Source organism: Sebastes umbrosus, chromosome 9, assembly GCF_015220745.1.
Source record: "Sebastes umbrosus isolate fSebUmb1 chromosome 9, fSebUmb1.pri, whole genome shotgun sequence".
Classification (NCBI taxonomy): Eukaryota; Metazoa; Chordata; class Actinopteri; order Perciformes; family Sebastidae; genus Sebastes; species Sebastes umbrosus.
The window spans coordinates 22,553,358-22,571,049 of record NC_051277.1 but is presented as its reverse complement, the minus strand read 5'-3'; the positions used below and the strand labels follow the sequence as shown (position 1 = coordinate 22,571,049).

Here is a 17,692-nt window from a genome sequence, read left to right as displayed (position 1 = left end):
ATACTAGTACATAGAGTTAGATAAGGCTAGCTTTTAGATTTATTGCACCTGCGTACCTAAATATATCACAAGTAATTTCCACAACTACCTGCAATGCAACTAAGAAGTTATTGAAGTCCCACCAATAAAATTTGAGACACAGGAATTGAACCAGCGGAATTGACTAAATATAAGCAAGGCATAAAGGTTTTTTTGTGCGTTTGTTTACATTAATAAAAGTTTTCTGATGTGTTAATATTGTTTACATCAGTACTGTTCTATTTTTAGAACATTCCTAAATTTTTAATTAATGACCAGATGAAAAAGAAGTAATTATTATTTTCATCTGTAAGTTCTGCCCTAATGCAACATGTGAGTATAGCTGTAATTTAGATGGTAAAAAAAAATACGAGTTGTGGCTTTAGTAACATATACACAAACTTAATTGACGCTACAGCTACACTTAGAAGTAGGGCTGTCCTTGACCAAAGAAATTCTTACTCGACTAACACTCGATTAGTTGATTTAATTGACAGATCTGTAAAACTAAATTTCTCCACAAAGAATCCAACAATAGCACCACTTTAAATCTTATTTTTACCAGAGATGTGCTAGTAAGTTTCTTAGAAATAAGTCATTCAGCTTGAAAAAAAGCATAAAAAATGGCTAATTTACTAAAGAAATCTTAGTCGACTGAGACCAAAACGAGCAATTGACAAAGATGGAATAGCCCTATTTAGAAGTAGATTAAATATTTTGTTTTAGTGAAGTTTGTTTACTATGTTGATTCACTTGTTTTTTTTTTGGGAAGAATAAAATGTGTATAATACAGACTGTGATACATAATAGCCAAAAGGGAATCTCAGCTGAATCTCTTCATGTGTGCTGGGGTTTTAACTCCTGGCTGAAACACTTCCTGTGCTTTGACTCTCATCCCTGTGCTCCTTTTTGCTTCTCTCTGTTGAAAGGAACCGTAGATAAACAAGGGCGGCATGCCTGGTCTTTTTATAGGTGGTGTGTGTGGGGCCACTTCTATACAGAATAATGGGAATGATAAGTGATGTATTAAGCAACATAATACATGTTGCAATGTTCTCACACTTTCCTGTGAGTTATTCTATTTCACAAATACTATTCAAGGTCTAGATTTCAACTAAATTACAGTTGTTGATCAGAAACTAACACGAAAACAGCTGACAAAGGGCTAATGATTCTTCTTGTACCTTCTCCAGGTGGAGTCATTCATTTTGGACCAGGAGGACCTGGATAACCCCATCATGAAGACAGCTTCAGAGTTGCTTTTGTCCAGCGCCACAGATGGAGTAGATTTGAGGACTGTTGATCCAGAGACACAGGCTCGACTTGAAGCTCTACTGGAAGCTGCAGGTACGACCACCTAAGTCTTTACACTTGTTAATTTGTAGTTGAACAGCACCTCATTGGCCACACCTATTCTGTCTTAATGTGTGCTTTAACATACAGTAACTTTGATTAAGTAAAACCACACCTTTCTGCCTCAGCCTTTCCCCCGCTATCCCATTCAGATCCCAAGAATAGTTGAGGTCTTACTTTGTATAAAGCCTCCAGCTGAAATGGCAATAAAGAGAACTTGCCGGTTCTGCAAGTGTCATATCAGCACGTAGTTTGAAAGTGATTTGGGTAAATTAGTTTGATTAGAACTCGTAATCTAGGTGTGAGAAGGTCTGTGTAGATTAATCCATTAGGGCTGGGTGTCCTGGCCTCGTTTGGGCTTATGAACATTACCGGGCAGATTAACGCTGCAACCGCTTGAGCCTCCGCAGCATGCAGAGAGCCTGTGTTGAATGGCTAATGGCTAATCTCATTCTATTCCCCTTTCTCCCTGACTATACGGAACACAAGAGTTGACAATTTGCGGTATCTGTTTGCTTAAGATTCGCTACAGCTTGCGTTATAATGATGATAATAATAATAATAATAATACCGTTTTAATGTTTTCTTACAGTGATGGTTGAGGTGTCCTATAGTGTTTTTGTATACGTTTAGCACTTAGAGGAGTGTCTGGTTGTAACGGTTGTGGCTACAATATCGTGGTTGTTATTCTGATGTGGCTGTAAACGCCTTAAAATTAAAGTGGAATTATGGCACTTTACCCTCCATAGCTATTGTGTCATTGTTTCACTTTCAATCCATTGCGTTGGATTACAGAGCCCAAAAAATGTTTTGACATTGTCCTACTGCGTACTTATGGTTGCTGAACTTTAGCATTTTGTTCTTGTGGGGAATGAAGAGAGGCTGTCCAAATCTTCTAGCACAAAAGTTGAATGACACACCTCTTTTAATCGAGGACAAGTTTAGACTAAGTGTGCACTGTGCAGCTGTAAATATCAGATCAGATTTGGTGTCAGTAGATAGTATATATTAAAGGACTCAGGTTGTGATCTGGTTAAAAACCTTGATAGTGACACCCCTAATCATTTGAATAATGCCACTTAAAATGTATTTGGTTAGGGATTTTCTGTTGGGTTTATCAAACCTGTTCTAAGGGTTGTAAAGAGACTATTCCTGGCCAGCAGACCTAAAAACGACAAATGCAAGATGTAAGACAAGTCATCATGGATTATTAATGAAAGCTACTGATACTGCTAACCATGCTTGGGCTAATAGCTTCTATTCTCTTGTTAATAAAGCTGTAAAATGATGAGAAACAAATTCAAAAATGGCAGTAAGGTGCGCAAAACACAAACGTAAAACCATGTCACATAGACTATACAAATCTGAAAATGGACAAAACGATCATTGAAGACTGCAGAAGCCTTCCTCAGAGTATAGTTGTCGATTACATACAGTGACAACTTTATTAGGTACACCTGTACAATCTATTGCAATTCTGCTCTGTCATATATTTTACCTTTGATGTGCAAATTAAATTTTTATGTTTATTAATTATTACAGAGGTTATAGTTAAAAGTGGTGTTGTATTGGACGACATTGTATTTAGGTGTTTTTGTTCTCCCCGTTTACATACATAAGGGGAGCAGAATATTAAAAACACCTCTCAATATAATGCAGTCCAGTACAACACCACCACTAACTACGACCTCAGTGTTAAAACGTATAATTGAATTAACACCTTTGTGACAAAAAAAACAACCCCGTAAACATTTATAGGTTTCATAAAAGTTGACTTAATGGCAGAACAGTTTTATTGCATTAGACTGTACAGGTGTACCTAATAAATTGGCCTCTCAGTGTATATACGTGTTTAAGCATATAGTGAGTTGATGTTGTTTAGATGATTTCAAGCAAAAACACCAACGTTTTTAATGTGTTGTTGTTGTCCTGCAAACCAAGGGTCGTCTGTATCGTCTACAGAACAATTAGTTGGTCCACTTTTAGATTAAAATGCTCCTTTAGAATTCAATGAAAATATTCTTTCAGAGGGCTGAATACGCGGTCTGCATTGTACAATTTTTTGTAAACTAAGTGACAATCCAGTGGTCATCATGTTGCTTTCTGCAGCAATCGGCCAGGTGTGCATAGGTATGAAAATGTGCTCTCCCCCTTACAAGTTCTTTTTTCTGTAATAATCAAAGGCCTGGTTCAGTCATAGTTTGTGCTCCCTGCTGAATTCTATTTGCCTTTGTGTTGCCGGCGATGATAAGCCGTGTGTTTTCGTAAAAAATATGAGAAAAGTGTGACAGAAATCAGCATCGAGTTCTGAACAAACAGCCAGGGAAGGTATACGCTGATAGACAGGCTCTCCCTCTCATGATGACCAACGTTTCGCCCCTCCTTTGAAGACATCTTATACTATAAGATCTCTTTTACATTTACATTAAAGACGTACCCTTTGGAGTTTGTGCTGTAGAGCAATGTTGTGATGCACATATCCATAAATTGTAGTGCTCCACCAGCATACGGACGGGGATGCACGTACGTGTTGAGCATGGGGGTGACATGATACACATTTCTGCTGACTGCGGAAATCGTCGGAGCACATCAACAGTTGTTGGTTGTGCTGCAAAAGGTAGCAATGTGCCTGTAAAAGAGGTGAAAAAGACTGTCAGCCATCAGAAACGATACACAAAAAATACATTCAAAGGGTGTAAATAAATACATAAGGAAATACATTAGACATGTTTATAAGGCCTTAAGGGTACTAACAATGCACTTTGGGTAGTATCATTAAACTTAAACAATACTGTTTACAGTAATTATTCCACAGGGTATTTTTAGAGCTAAAACCCTTACCTTTTCTGTTTGGGGATCTCTTGTTGCTCTATGGTGGGAAATTAAATCATGTGGGCATGGTGCCATGATGATGTCACTTACAAAGTCAGCCTAAGATCAATAAGATATAATATGTACCTTTTGTAATATCTTGGCAGTCAAAGGTTGCTCCTCTGTTAAACCATACTTTTGCACACTTATCAAACGTAGATGAATTCTCCCAAAACAGTGTCAAATTCCAGTATTGTCAGCTTTTAACAGAGAGAGGGCAGGTTTATTTGTATACGACCTTGGAAACTCAGACACTTCAAAGTACTGTATTTGGTTGAATACAAATGTATTAAGCAACATTTAAAATTACAATTTGATGGGACAAGAAAATGCCGTGAAATGAAATTAAATACAATGAAAATACACAAAATAATAGACATAAGACTAAAAGTAACGTAAACTAGACTATGAGTTTTTGTTGTGTTTAACCTTCATTTAACCAAACGATTTGAATGGAGGTCCGAGAAATCTTTTGCAAAGGGAGATCTAGTTAATACAGCAGTATAAACCTTACAGAACAACACTAAAGCAGACATAAAGTACAAAACAATCAAACACACAAAAAAGGTCAGAGGTTCAGTGCAGTCACGGTCCAGTAATAAATGGCCCAAAACTAATTAATGAAGTAAAAGTCAAGTGGACAAAAATAGTAAATCAGTTGCAGAGAGAAAATGAAAGTTCTCATGCTGATTAAATGCACATTTCATAAAACGCCGGCTAGCATTTTTAAGATCTGTGGCTCTGAACTGTAGTTGAACTGTAGTGCCTATAGATATAGTTGAAAAGCGTGGCCAATACATTATCTGGGTGTTAATATTAATCAGTTGGAGCGCCTTGGTAGCTGAGTAGTTACTGCGCATGCCACGTAACCAACATGCTTGGTTCGATTCCAACCATGGGCCCTTTGTTGCATGTCATACCCCTCTCTCTCTCTTTCTCTCTCCCTGTTTCCAGTCCACCACTATGCTCATCTGTCCAATAAAGGCAAAAAAAGCCCCAAAAAACAAAAAAAAAACTCATCAGTTGACCAGTTTATTTCTGCACTGAAGTAGTTGAGAGGCATTTCTCGTCTTTAACAAGGGGATGTGCTCTCGCTGATGTACCCAGCGCTTTCAGACTAATTCCTGTTCACTGATCCTGATTGAATGTCAGTTGTATGTCCTGAACAAGCATTACACCTTTTAGAGATGTTCTGATACCATTTTTTCCTCCCTGATTCCGATACCTGAACTTGCGGTATCGGCTGACACTGAGTACCGATCCGATACCAGCTTGATTAAAAAAAAAGATATAGTTATTATTATTATTATTATTATTATTATTTAGCTGCTGTGGCGATCTACCTGCAATCAGTTATTCTTCGCTGCTCTAAAACAGCAGTTGCCAGTTGCAGCCATGATACATCCAGGGCGACAGCACAGTGAAGGCTACTGTTTTGGAGCGGCGAAGAAAAATTGATATCCGGTTAAACAAGTTGCTTTTTTTCTGGGTTAATTAATTATGCTATCGGATCAATGCATAGACAGGCACACTCACCAATACCCGACCCCGAATTTTGGGCAGACGCATTTCCGATACTGGTAACGGTATCAGAACAACTCTACACACCTCCCCTGACACTTTATTTTAGCCCAGCTAGATAAAAGATCATGTTGTCTGTGTAAACATGTCAGAGAGAGAGTTTTGGGGAGAGCAGTGTTGGAGCAAGTGCTTATGGGTAAACACACTGTACAGCCTGTTGAGTCTGGATTCAGTCTTGAATCCATGGATTCAAATGTGCTATAGGCCAAGGCAGGTCTCACCCCGGAGCTAAGGACACTTTATGGGGCTATTTTAAGAAGCTGGAACCAGCTAACATCAAAACCTGGTGCTCGTATGTTGTTGATAATTTGATAAAAAGATGAAGATCTATATTCCTGCCTAATGAGCCATTTGCTACATCAGAAAGTTAGTTTATAGATTGACAAGTCGATTCACTCATGTTAAAATAACAGATGACAACTGCTTTTGTTCAGACATTCAACGAGGTTTAAAGGTGACTTGCTTGCATTTTTGCGTTGGCTGTTCCCAAGCAAACATTGGCTGAACGTTTAATTAGCGACTTGGATAAAAACTGTTTCTTCAGATTGCATAGTGTGTTGGTGGTACAGTGGGTGTAGGCCGCTCAGTGGAGAGCCAGTAACTTGTTTCAGTGGAAACACAACGAGGCTTGTACTCTGAGTCTCAGTGTTGACCTCAGTGAGAGCTCAATGTCCATTTTGCTCACTCAAGGAAGAGTTGAACTTAAATAGAAGAAAATGAGTTATTTTTGTTTTAAGGTGTGATACACAGCTGTAGAAAAACAAGTTTCAGAAATTTACAAATAGGCCTTCCAAGAAAAGGTTAGAAAACATGATCACACTCAGTTGGTTTCTTTGTTTTAGTCTGAGGTGTTTACAGTGTGTTAAAACCCAGACGTATGTTCAGTCTGTTTTTGTTCAGTGAACTACTTTACTTGCATTCTCTGAGATAAACATGATACAGTAAAACATTAATGATTTACTTCCTTGACCTCCTGTTTCCCTCTGCCTTCGGGACGATTGTGAAATCCTAGTCTGAGAGCCATGCTAAGTTTAGCTTAGAGTCGCAAATGCCTAGTGGTGAAAACACAGGAGGACCACAAGGACCAGAGCCTTGCAGAGGCCAAAAAGTTTCTTTCTCTCTTTTGGCTCTTCTTGCTTCCTTTTTTAACACATGCCTTTTGAAAAATACGCTGCCACACAAAACACAAACACTTGAATGGTCTCATTACTTGTTCTGTCTTCTGAAAGAGATCTTTCAATATAGGCCATTAGCAAAAAGCAGGGTTTTTTTCCTCCTGCTTGCTCTTCCTTATCGTTCCCCTCTTTGGCTTTTCTTCTCTTTCATGACAAACACATTTTTCTCTCACATGGCATTTTGTTTCTCCCAGCTGTGTTTTTCTCTCTTGACCACTGTCTTCAGTTTATCTCACATTCACTGCCTCTTACCCATTTATAATTCACACAGGATGAGACTTTTTCCTCCTTAACCATTAACAGCCCGAGCCTATGTATACTAGCCTATAGGACTAACAGTACCTCCCTCACTGTATTCATTAAAATGCTGGTCACAGATCTGTTCTAACCTGGACGTTCCCACAGAAGCCCAGCAGATATTGTTTTGTACCATTTGACCCAGGCAAAATTAGAGGAGAATCATAGATGGTGTATTGAAAGTAGTGAAAAAAAAGATCGTAAGCCATATTAACAAAATGCTTGTGTGTGTTTTCTGTGTGTGACTTTTTTTCTTTTTTTTTTTTTCTTTCTTTTTTCCTCTTTGTGTATGCTGCTACTAACCCTGGATTGGATTGGCTGGACTGGACTTGCTTCTTCATCTGGTCTGGTGTGGTTGTGCTCCCCTGTGGTTTGCCTTGCCCTATGCACCTCTGCCCTTTTGGTGTTCGGCAGGCATCGGTAAACTGTCCACTGCCGATGGTAAAGCTTTTGCAGACCCCGAAGTGCTACGGCGACTGACGTCATCGGTGAGTTGCGCCCTGGACGAAGCTGCAGCAGCCCTGACCCGCATGAGAGCTGAAAACACACTCAACGCCGGCCAAGCCGACAAGTATGTATCTCGCCCATACCGACACTGGCAGGTGCCAGTTTGTCTTGTACAGTTTCATATTGTAATGAATTATTAGACCCTAGTATATAGGGATGTCACGAGAGCCGATACTTCGGTACCAAGTCGATGCCAAAATTCTAAAACGTGACCGTACTCGTTTTTTCTACCGCCAGAGCTCGAGATTAACGGCGACCTGGAGACAATAGAAAATGTGTTTGGGACGCAGTAAACTCACTATCGACATGTCCAGGGGATGCAGCCTATTTTTTCCCCCTGATAATGCTACATTGCGAAATCTGTGTTGAATTCCGCAGGACGAGAGCTAGTTAACGTTACCTGTCAGCTCCGTGTAGGACTGTGCTGCTTACCGGCTGCTAACGGCTAGCGCTAACTAACTCTTGTCCTGCCGATTTCAACACAGGAGATGCCATTACATTACGATGCGTCCAGGCTCTATTCAGTAAAAAATGACTTTTGGGTAAATTCTAACGTTATCATGAGGTGTTCAAATGTAATCCTGTAAAATGTAGTTGTTGGTGAAAAAATGTAATCAATCCAGTTGTTTGAATGAGATGTTTTCACAGCAATATAAAATAGATAATAGAGAGGGAATTATGACCGGTTTAACTTCCTATCAAAAGCCAGTATGCAAACAGTAATAAAGGAGTTGATGTTGAAGTACATGGGATATATTGTTTTACTTTTTTGTTTGTTTTTTACTGTGGTATCGACTACTAAGTTTCTGGTATCGTGACATCCCTATCAGTGTAGTCATTCTCTTTTCTGTCAAATCTGACTTGCACATACAGTATGTATGCGTGTGTATGTGTGCGTGTTTGCGTAAATGTGAGGCGTATGTGTGTTCACCTGTCACAGTGGCAGTAATTGTAGCAGTCTGGTTATTTTCAGCCGTAGTTTAGCGGAGGCGTGCTCAGACGGGGATGTCAACGCTGTGCGCAAATTGCTCGATGAGGGACGGAGCGTCAACGAACACACAGAAGAAGGGGAGAGCCTGCTGTGCCTCGCCTGCTCGGCTGGCTACTATGAACTTGCACAGGTATGTGAATACGAGGTTGGAATGGGGCTTGATTTAGCGTGATTGTGATTTACATGTTTGCAGTGTGTAGTGCTTGTACACTGAAGTAACCTTCCTGCAATGCAAAGATAAAACTGTGATGGTATCACTAGCTGATTGTTGTGGTGACAAGCCTCCATGCTTGTTTCTTAATATCATCATTTCATCTTTCATCCTCAGGTTTTGTTGGCCATGCACGCTAATGTGGAGGACCGGGGCATCAAAGGGGACATAACGCCACTCATGGCTGCCGCCAGTGGAGGTTATGTCGACATCGTCAAACTGCTTCTGGTCCATGGGGCAGACGTTAATGCACAATCCTCAACGGGTAAAACCTCTTCATTTCTCTACAGTTATGATTATTTCCTTCACTCTGTGTTTTGCACTCAGATTAATCCCTTCGCTGTTTTCCAGGCAACACAGCTTTGACGTACGCTTGTGCCGGCGGATTCGTGGACGTGGTGAAGGTGCTGCTGAAAGAGGGTGCTAACATTGAGGACCACAACGAGAACGGACACACACCTCTAATGGAGGCAGCCAGCGCCGGCCACGTAGAGGTGGCCAGGGTACTCTTGGAGTATGGCGCCGGCATCAACACACACTCCAACGAGTTCAAGGAGAGCGCTCTCACACTCGCCTGCTACAAAGGTCAGAATTCAAATATAGTGTCTGTCCTGGGGATGACCTTATTCAGGCTATACCATTAACATGTACTTTGCTAATACGGTGTGATAAAAGGTTTAGAAAGTGTTTTTGTTTGTCCTCTGCAGGTCACTTGGATATGGTGCGTTTTCTGTTGGAGGCCGGAGCAGACCAGGAACATAAAACAGATGAGATGCACACAGCACTGATGGAGGCGTGCATGGTGAGCATCTGACCCAAACCGTTAAAGCACTTGGACTCTCGGCACAGTAGACCGTCATGTACTTGTGCATCTAAGCGGGGAAAAAAGTAGACTTGCTGTGAATGCCTATGTCCCATGATCATGATTTCAACCATCACACCCAGTACTAATTTTGAGTTTTCTGGTGCTTTGGTGTGTTTTTGACGCCATGGGTCGGCGCTGAAGCGTATGAGCACAATGCAGAGCGGCGCCGATTAGCTAGCCAGTGGGGCACACAAACTAACATGCACGCATGGCCGGAATGGCTACGTAAACAAAGCACAGAGAAACTCAGATTACATCACACACAGACTTCATTCTCTGCTCAGGTAGACATTACTCCTCTATATCTTTACATAGCAAATAGTTGTTTGCTGCCATATTAATGCTTTGAGTTTTGACTTAAGCACCTTTTTAAAAGTGAATTGTGAAGAATCTAGAGGTTCTCGGACTCATACAGCGTGACTGCATATTGGCTTAATTGAAAAGTGATCCCACATATTTATTCAGGTGCTTATCTCTACATTCTCTGTGTGTCTCGCTGTCCCAGGACGGCCATGTGGAGGTGGCACGGCTGCTGTTGGACAGCGGCGCGCAGGTCAACATGCCAGCCGATTCCTTCGAGTCGCCCCTCACCCTTGCAGCCTGCGGAGGACACGTGGAGCTGGCAGCCTTGCTCATAGAGAGAGGAGCCAACTTGGAGGAGGTGTGTAAAGAGACAGACACCTAAATACTGGGAGGTTTGGGGAAGACCATAAATACAGGAGAGGGTGCAGTTGCCTTTAAATATGAATTATGGAGCTGTAGATCAATTTTTGATTTTACACATACTGCAGTAGAGATTTTTACTGTGGAAAATCTCAGGTCATACTGCCCTGCTACTGTTGAGATGCAGTGTACTGAATACTTTACCAGCTATAGTCTTAGAAGGAATAGGAATTAGCATTAAGACAAGAATCTGTTTCTGAAATGCAAATTTAATTTGTTATTGACATTTATGAAACCAACTACACAGGTAATTTAAAAAAAAAAACATGCAAGATAGAGCAAGTAAAACACCTTAAAAATATTTAGTCTTAATTCATTGCTGTTATTTAAAGCTCAATAAAGAAATGAACACACTCGGACTTGAACACAAGATGCCATTGCTTCAGGTTTTTGTGATCTCTCCTCTCCCACCACATATTTTATGTAAAGATCGACTACAGTAGCAGTATCATACAAATAGCTGGTTGAAATGTTCCGTCCTCATTGAGAAAAACACAGACACAAACAACACGCCAAGCTCCACACCACAGCGTAATCTAGCAGTGAGTCATACTTGTTTTCTTATCTGCGGATGCTCCTGTTTGTGTCCAGGTTAATGATGAAGGCTACACACCTCTGATGGAGGCAGCACGAGAAGGCCACGAGGAGATGGTAGCACTGCTGCTGGCTCAAGGTAAGCAAGCTTTGCTCCTACATCTGGGAAACAGAAACCTAAATGTAAAATGCCATCCCTGTGAATACTTCACGGTTGTTTGGCCCTCTCTTTGTATTTCTGTGCTTTTTAGCAGTAATAAGATAATCTAGAGTGTAATGTGTGAAATTCTATTGACATGATTTTGTCTTTTGGTTTATTAAAGAAAGCATGCGTGTTTTGCACTTTTGAAAGCAAATCGATCACTAATCACTAACTGCTCTTGTTGTGTTGACCAGGTGCTAACATCAACGCCCAGACAGAGGAGACCCAGGAGACGGCTTTGACTCTAGCGTGCTGCGGAGGTTTCTTGGAAGTGGCCGACTTCCTCATCAAAGCAGGTGCCGACATTGAGCTGGGCTGCTCCACACCTCTAATGGAGGCTGCACAGGAAGGCCATCTGGAGTTGGTCAAATACCTACTGGCTGCAGGTGAGGTAGACGAAAGAAGGAAAGGAGCGGCACATCTAGGAGGACAAAGAGTAGCCGCATTTAAACATGTCTTACTTATGTCGCTGTGTTTACAATTCTAATCTCTTGATTTTGTCGTTCAGGGGCAAACGTTCATGCCACCACGGCAACGGGCGACACAGCGTTGACGTATGCGTGTGAGAACGGACACACTGATGTGGCGGATGTGCTGCTGCAGGCTGGAGCCAACTTGGTACGCCATACTCTTAAATCCTGTTTGTCACACAGTCTACTGAGTCGAGCAAGGCTTGTAGTTTGTAGAACTACAGCAGCCATTTTTTGTTGAGTCACATTTTTCTGGACAAATAAAACTCTTTTGTTTAACTTCTAGACCAAACTAAGCTTTAACAAACACATCTTCACGTTTGTCTTCCAGGAACACGAGTCTGAAGGGGGGCGGACGCCCTTGATGAAGGCAGCAAGGGCGGGACATCTCTGTACAGTGCAGTTCCTTATCAGCAAAGGTGAGTTATTGACTAGCTGTTCAGAGAACAAGCTAAATGTACTTTTTTGGGATTATTATTTTTTATTTTATTTTTATGCTTAAATCCATTCTTGAAAAGTAAATATGTACAGTATATTGTTGATACATGCTTGTGGCCATTTTAAGCAGATTTGTAAATTCAGTTCAGTGAATTTAAATATGCACAAGACTTTTCCTTATCTAATACAATTATATGATGAGATAAAAAGCTTGAAATATGTATTTGAAAATTAGGTTTTATTGATTTCAACAATTTGACTGGAAGATGCTTCATCCTGGAAGGATTTACACTCGTAGGCTGATCAATATGGAAGTGTTAAAAAAAATTGAAGGACATTGTTTTTCTCCAATTTGTATGGTGTATTGTGTATAACACTAATAATAGATGAATTAATAATTGTTACTCAGTGCAGTACTTGTATCTGTGAATTTACACAGTAAGATATTCTTACAAAACATGTTGGCTGACTCATCCTAATGTAGGAGTACTTCTAAGTCTGTATATACAATGTATCCCTAATTAATTTGGGACTCATGAAAGACTTGTACACAGTGAGTTAATGTGTTAACTCTTCTCTTTTCCAGGTGCTAATGTGAACAGAGCTACTGCCAATAATGACCACACCGTGGTGTCTCTGGCCTGTGCTGGAGGACACCTGGCTGTGGTGGAGCTGCTGCTCGCACATGGGGCAGATCCTACACACAGACTCAAAGTAATGCACACACTCTGGATACAGATTAGACTAGTTGGAATATTTATGTGTGTAATAATAACACATAACTGAAACCATGCTTGTTTTCTCTTTGTAGGATGGTTCAACCATGTTGATAGAAGCTGCTAAGGGCGGCCACACCAATGTGGTGTCCTACCTGTTGGACTACCCCAACAACATCCTGTCTGTCCCGGCCCCTGACCTCTCCCAGCTCACGCCCCCCTCGCAAGATGCCTCTCAGGTAAATACAGCGATAAATTGCACTTTTATTAATGTTCTTCTGGGGAATATATCTGTTTTTAGTAAGTGGTAAGTCTAATCGTTGATTTTGACTGCTTGAAACTAACATGTCGTCTGCCATTAACAGGTTCCTCGTGTCCCATTCCAAGCTCTCGCCATGGTAGTGCCCCCTCAGGAGCCCGACCGTGCCCCATCAAACATCGCCACGCCCCCACCCGTCTCCAGCAAAGGTAATCAGTGCTACAAGTCCCAGTCACCCAGTGAGTGTGCTCAAGAAATGGAGTTGCAGACTTCACTCAGCCTTTTAGCTTTTATCTCCCCAGTTTTAAGGCATTTTATTGTTAACCCATCCTCAACCTCAACTTCTCGGATCTCTTTCCTTCAAATCCAGGCGCGTCCAAACAGAGACAAGCAGCCCTTCAGACCGGCGTCCCCAGCTCAGTCGGCCGGGGGCCTGAAGCGGAGCCTCTGCCGCCCTTCCACTTGTGCCAGCCTCTCGAGTGCATTGTGGAGGAGACGGAGGGAAAGCTGAACGAGCTGGGCCAGAGAATCAGCGCCATCGAGAAGGCCCAGCTTCAGTCGCTAGAGCTCATTCAGGGGGAGCCGCTCACCAAAGACAAGATTGAGGAGCTGAAGAAGAGCAGAGAAGAGCAGGTACAGTCCATCATACATTTAAGATCTGATCCCATTTTTGAATCTTGTTTTAGAACTTTAAGTAAGATGGATGTCCCCTTACATCAAATTCAAATGTTATTTTGCATACATAACAACGTATCAGAACTTAGTCAAACATGGAAGTGGCTGTTCCCCACTTAGGTGCAGAAGAAGAAGAAAATCTTGAAGGAGCTGCAGAAGGTGGAGCGCCAGCTGCAGCTGAAAACACAGCAACAGTTCACCAAAGAGTACATGGAGGCGAAGGGTTTAAAGGAGGAGCAGGAGGCCGGACAGAGCCAGGGCCCAGGCCCGGGTCCCGGAAGTACGATGTCCGCTGCGGGGCCGCTTCCCACCATAACAGGTGCCCAAGTAAACACCAGCTCTGACACCGATGAAGAGGCCAACAAAGACGGGGAGCAAGACGAGCAGCCAGGGGATGAAGGGGAAGAGGTGAACTTCTCAGTAATTTAGATTTTTACGTCATTATGATGTTAGTTTTTACTCCTCTAACACTGTTTATTGACCCTAGAGACTTAAGGTGATTTCTATACTTTTTCAGGAAGAGGAAGACGATGACGAAGAGGAGGGCTCGGAGGAAGAGGCCGATGGAGAAGAGGACGATTACCCCAAGCTTCCTCAGGTGGGCACAATCCTCTACAGGGATGGGCCACAGCCGCCACAGCAGCCTCCTCTGCCCCCTTCGCCACAGGCCCAGCCCCAGCCTCCTCCTCCGCCTCTCCAGGCTGCCTTCGTCCCCATCCAGCCCCTGCCAGACTACAACCCCGCAGATTACCCGGGAAGCACCAGCCCAGAGCTGCAGAGGGTACTGGTGGGGCAGCAGATGCTGGGCCAACAGCAGCAGGGTCAACAGTTGGCCGGGTTAGGCCCAGGAATGATACCTCAGCAGGCCCCAGATGGGCTCATGGTAGCTACACCTGCACAGACGCTCACAGACACGCTGGATGACATCATGGCCGGTAAGGAGTATTTCTTGTTGCAGTTGACTTGAGATTATGATCTAATCTGCATGTTCCTATAACTTATTTTACGTTTTTTTGTCTCTATTGCAGCTGTGAGCAGCCGTGTGCCCATGCTGAACACTACAACCTCACCCACGCCCCTGTCCCAGCCACCCACGCAGATGCCCTCAAACATCGCCTCGCCCCCTTCGGTCCTGCCCCTCTACCCCTCTGTCGACATCGATGCACATGTAAGACACAATGCCAATTTCAACATGACAGAGATCTTTAAATTGACGTTGCATGTATGCACAAAGTCCTCTACCCTGTTAAGAGATGTTGTTTTCCCCCACAGACGGAGAGTAACCATGACACGGCGCTGACGCTGGCGTGTGCAGGAGGACATGAGGAGCTTGTGTCTGTACTCATTGCACGGGGAGCCAACATTGAGCACCGGGACAAAAAAGGTATAAAAGCATGATTATAAAATAGTATTATGGACAATAAGGAGGTATGAATCGGATTTTAATTAATAATAGTGATTCTTCTATTATATAGGGGTGTAAAGATTAACCGATGCGTATCGGAAATCCATACAATGGTCTTGGATACGGCTACATCGATACAAAACTATGAATCCGACTCAAATTATACTATTCAAAAATCAATACACCCGTCATAAACCGATATATAGTCAGATATATCTCCACTTGAACAGCTTTTTAGTTGTTATATGTGTGTGTATGACATTGATGTGCTAAGAGTGGAAAAACAGAGCTTGGTGTCTGTAACGTTACAAGGGGAGAGACAGGCAGCAGGAGGCTAAGCTACATTCAACAGCAGCACACAAGAGTTTTGGCTACCTTTTTTGACTTGTTGGCTAAACGTTAGCAAGTGCTAATAAACTAGCATTGCTAGCTTAGACTACCTAGTGTCCCACTAGTTGAATCTCCTCTGGGTCCCAGTGTCCCATGGCTACACTAATATAGCAAATAGCTGGGTACAGATGGTGTCAATACAGTCTTCACAGTCTAGTTTTTGGCCATTGTGAGTGGATGCAGTGAAATAACACTTGTCTATGCATCAAGTGTTTCCAGTAGATTTAGAATGCTGTCTGTGTTATATATATATATGCAGGACACAATGCAGTGGTTACAGATATAAGGCAAACAACAGTTGAAATTAAAGAGTATTATCATTAAATTACAACCATTGCCAATGAGCCACAGTGAACCATATTGGTATGGGAAATATATGACCCGTCATGAGATTACTATTAAGTTAAACTGAATCGGATCATATCGAAGTACTGCTGTATTGAATTGTTACATGGTAAACTATCGTTTTTTGTATTGTATTGCAAGACCATGTATCAAGATGTGTATCGAATCATCTTGAGAGGGATAGATGCATACCCCTGATATAGTAAGTAACCAAAAAAAACTCCCATTCCCTCTCTTCTCCACAGGTTTTACTCCTTTGATCCTGGCTGCCACTGCTGGCCATGTCGGAGTGGTGGAAGTGCTCCTTGACAAAGGGGGTGACATTGAGGCTCAGTCAGAGAGAACCAAAGACACGCCCCTCTCCCTGGCCTGCTCTGGGGGACGCCAGGAGGTAAAACACTTTGTCTTTCAGTTCACCTTCACAATAGTGACATTTAAATTGTTTCCCCGGCTTTAACTCTGCAACTGTCATTTGTGTCGGTCAGGTGGTTGAGTTGCTGCTGCTTCGGGGAGCAAATAAGGAACACCGCAATGTTTCCGACTACACGCCTCTCAGCCTGGCTGCTTCTGGGGGTTACGTCAACATCATCAAGATACTCCTTAACGCTGGAGCTGAGATCAACTCCAGGTGAGCGATAAGAACTAAAGTAAAGTAGTCACTAAAGTATTCACTTTGGCCCGTTGGTATGAGTGAAACATGTCCACCCATATGAGGTTCATCAGGATATAATCATCCTCCTCGATCTTAATGTGACAACATTATTTCAGTTCCTCAAAGTGAATGAGGTTTGTAACCACATGGTGCCAAACAAATACAACATCCCTGTAAAATGTGCCTTTGGGTTTTAGCCGCACCCAAAAGTAATAGCATAGTTATTCAATCTGTTATAAATGAGTGAGGAAACAGTAAGGTGGTAACTTCAAAACCAAGGCTTTATAGTAGCTGCTACTTTTATAAATGCTGCTCTGCAAAAAGTGAAAACACATCTTAAATTGAATTGCAGTAAAGCTATAATGTGTGCTGAAACAAAGACAAACACTCAGTGATCTATGTTATGCTTCTCAGAGCACATTAAGCACTTACATTTTTTTCTAAACATTTTATTTATTTCCTCTTTCACCAGGACTGGCAGTAAGCTGGGAATCTCTCCTCTGATGCTGGCAGCCATGAACGGCCACGTACCGGCAGTGAAGCTGTTGCTAGATATGGGCTCGGACATCAACGCCCAGATTGAGACCAACAGAAACACAGCTCTGACCCTAGCCTGCTTCCAGGGCCGGGCTGAGGTCGTCAGTCTGCTGCTAGATCGCAAGGCCAACGTAGAGCATCGCGCTAAGGTGAAGAGTCTGGATCACGTTCACCAGATTTCCAGCTTCCAGACTTAATAATAAATATGGCGGGCCGACACTGGCGGAGACATCTTGCTAAGTATCTTCTCTCTTGCAGACTGGTCTTACTCCTCTGATGGAGGCAGCCTCTGGAGGTTATGCCGAGGTGGGCCGTGTGCTTCTGGACAAAGGCGCCGATGTCAACGCTCCCCCTGTTCCCTCATCCCGAGACACTGCCCTCACCATTGCTGCTGATAAGGGCCACTACAAGTTTTGTGAGCTGCTCATTAACAGGTGAGTGCTATTGGTTGTTTCTGTACAGAACCATATTCTAGTT

At 42.4% G+C, this 17,692-nt stretch overlaps 1 protein-coding gene across 11 annotated transcripts in view; it reads left to right on the top strand.

The window, feature by feature from the left end:
• Positions 1-17,692, top strand: part of ankhd1 (ankyrin repeat and KH domain containing 1) — a 29,926-nt gene that overhangs the window by 2,751 nt on the left and 9,483 nt on the right. For 2 of the 11 annotated variants that reach the window (XM_037781066.1, XM_037781059.1), the window contains exons 2-24: positions 1,212-1,365; positions 7,710-7,866; positions 8,776-8,923; positions 9,122-9,269; positions 9,356-9,589; positions 9,712-9,806; positions 10,375-10,530; positions 11,184-11,265; positions 11,523-11,714; positions 11,837-11,946; positions 12,130-12,217; positions 12,823-12,950; positions 13,048-13,191; positions 13,318-13,420; positions 13,582-13,844; positions 14,007-14,294; positions 14,404-14,821; positions 14,915-15,054; positions 15,159-15,270; positions 16,272-16,417; positions 16,512-16,654; positions 17,151-17,364; positions 17,474-17,649. In XM_037781066.1, coding sequence (XP_037636994.1) covers positions 1,212-1,365; positions 7,710-7,866; positions 8,776-8,923; positions 9,122-9,269; positions 9,356-9,589; positions 9,712-9,806; positions 10,375-10,530; positions 11,184-11,265; positions 11,523-11,714; positions 11,837-11,946; positions 12,130-12,217; positions 12,823-12,950; positions 13,048-13,191; positions 13,318-13,420; positions 13,582-13,844; positions 14,007-14,294; positions 14,404-14,821; positions 14,915-15,054; positions 15,159-15,270; positions 16,272-16,417; positions 16,512-16,654; positions 17,151-17,364; positions 17,474-17,649 — 3,839 coding nt within the window. Of the gene's footprint in view, positions 1-1,211; positions 1,366-7,709; positions 7,867-8,760; positions 8,924-9,121; positions 9,270-9,355; positions 9,590-9,711; positions 9,807-10,368; positions 10,531-11,183; positions 11,266-11,522; positions 11,715-11,836; positions 11,947-12,129; positions 12,218-12,822; positions 12,951-13,047; positions 13,192-13,317; positions 13,421-13,581; positions 13,845-14,006; positions 14,295-14,403; positions 14,822-14,914; positions 15,055-15,158; positions 15,271-16,271; positions 16,418-16,511; positions 16,655-17,150; positions 17,365-17,473; positions 17,650-17,692 lie in introns of all 11 variants that reach the window. The other 9 variants (XM_037781065.1, XM_037781056.1, XM_037781060.1 and 6 more) reach the window with 7 other exon arrangements.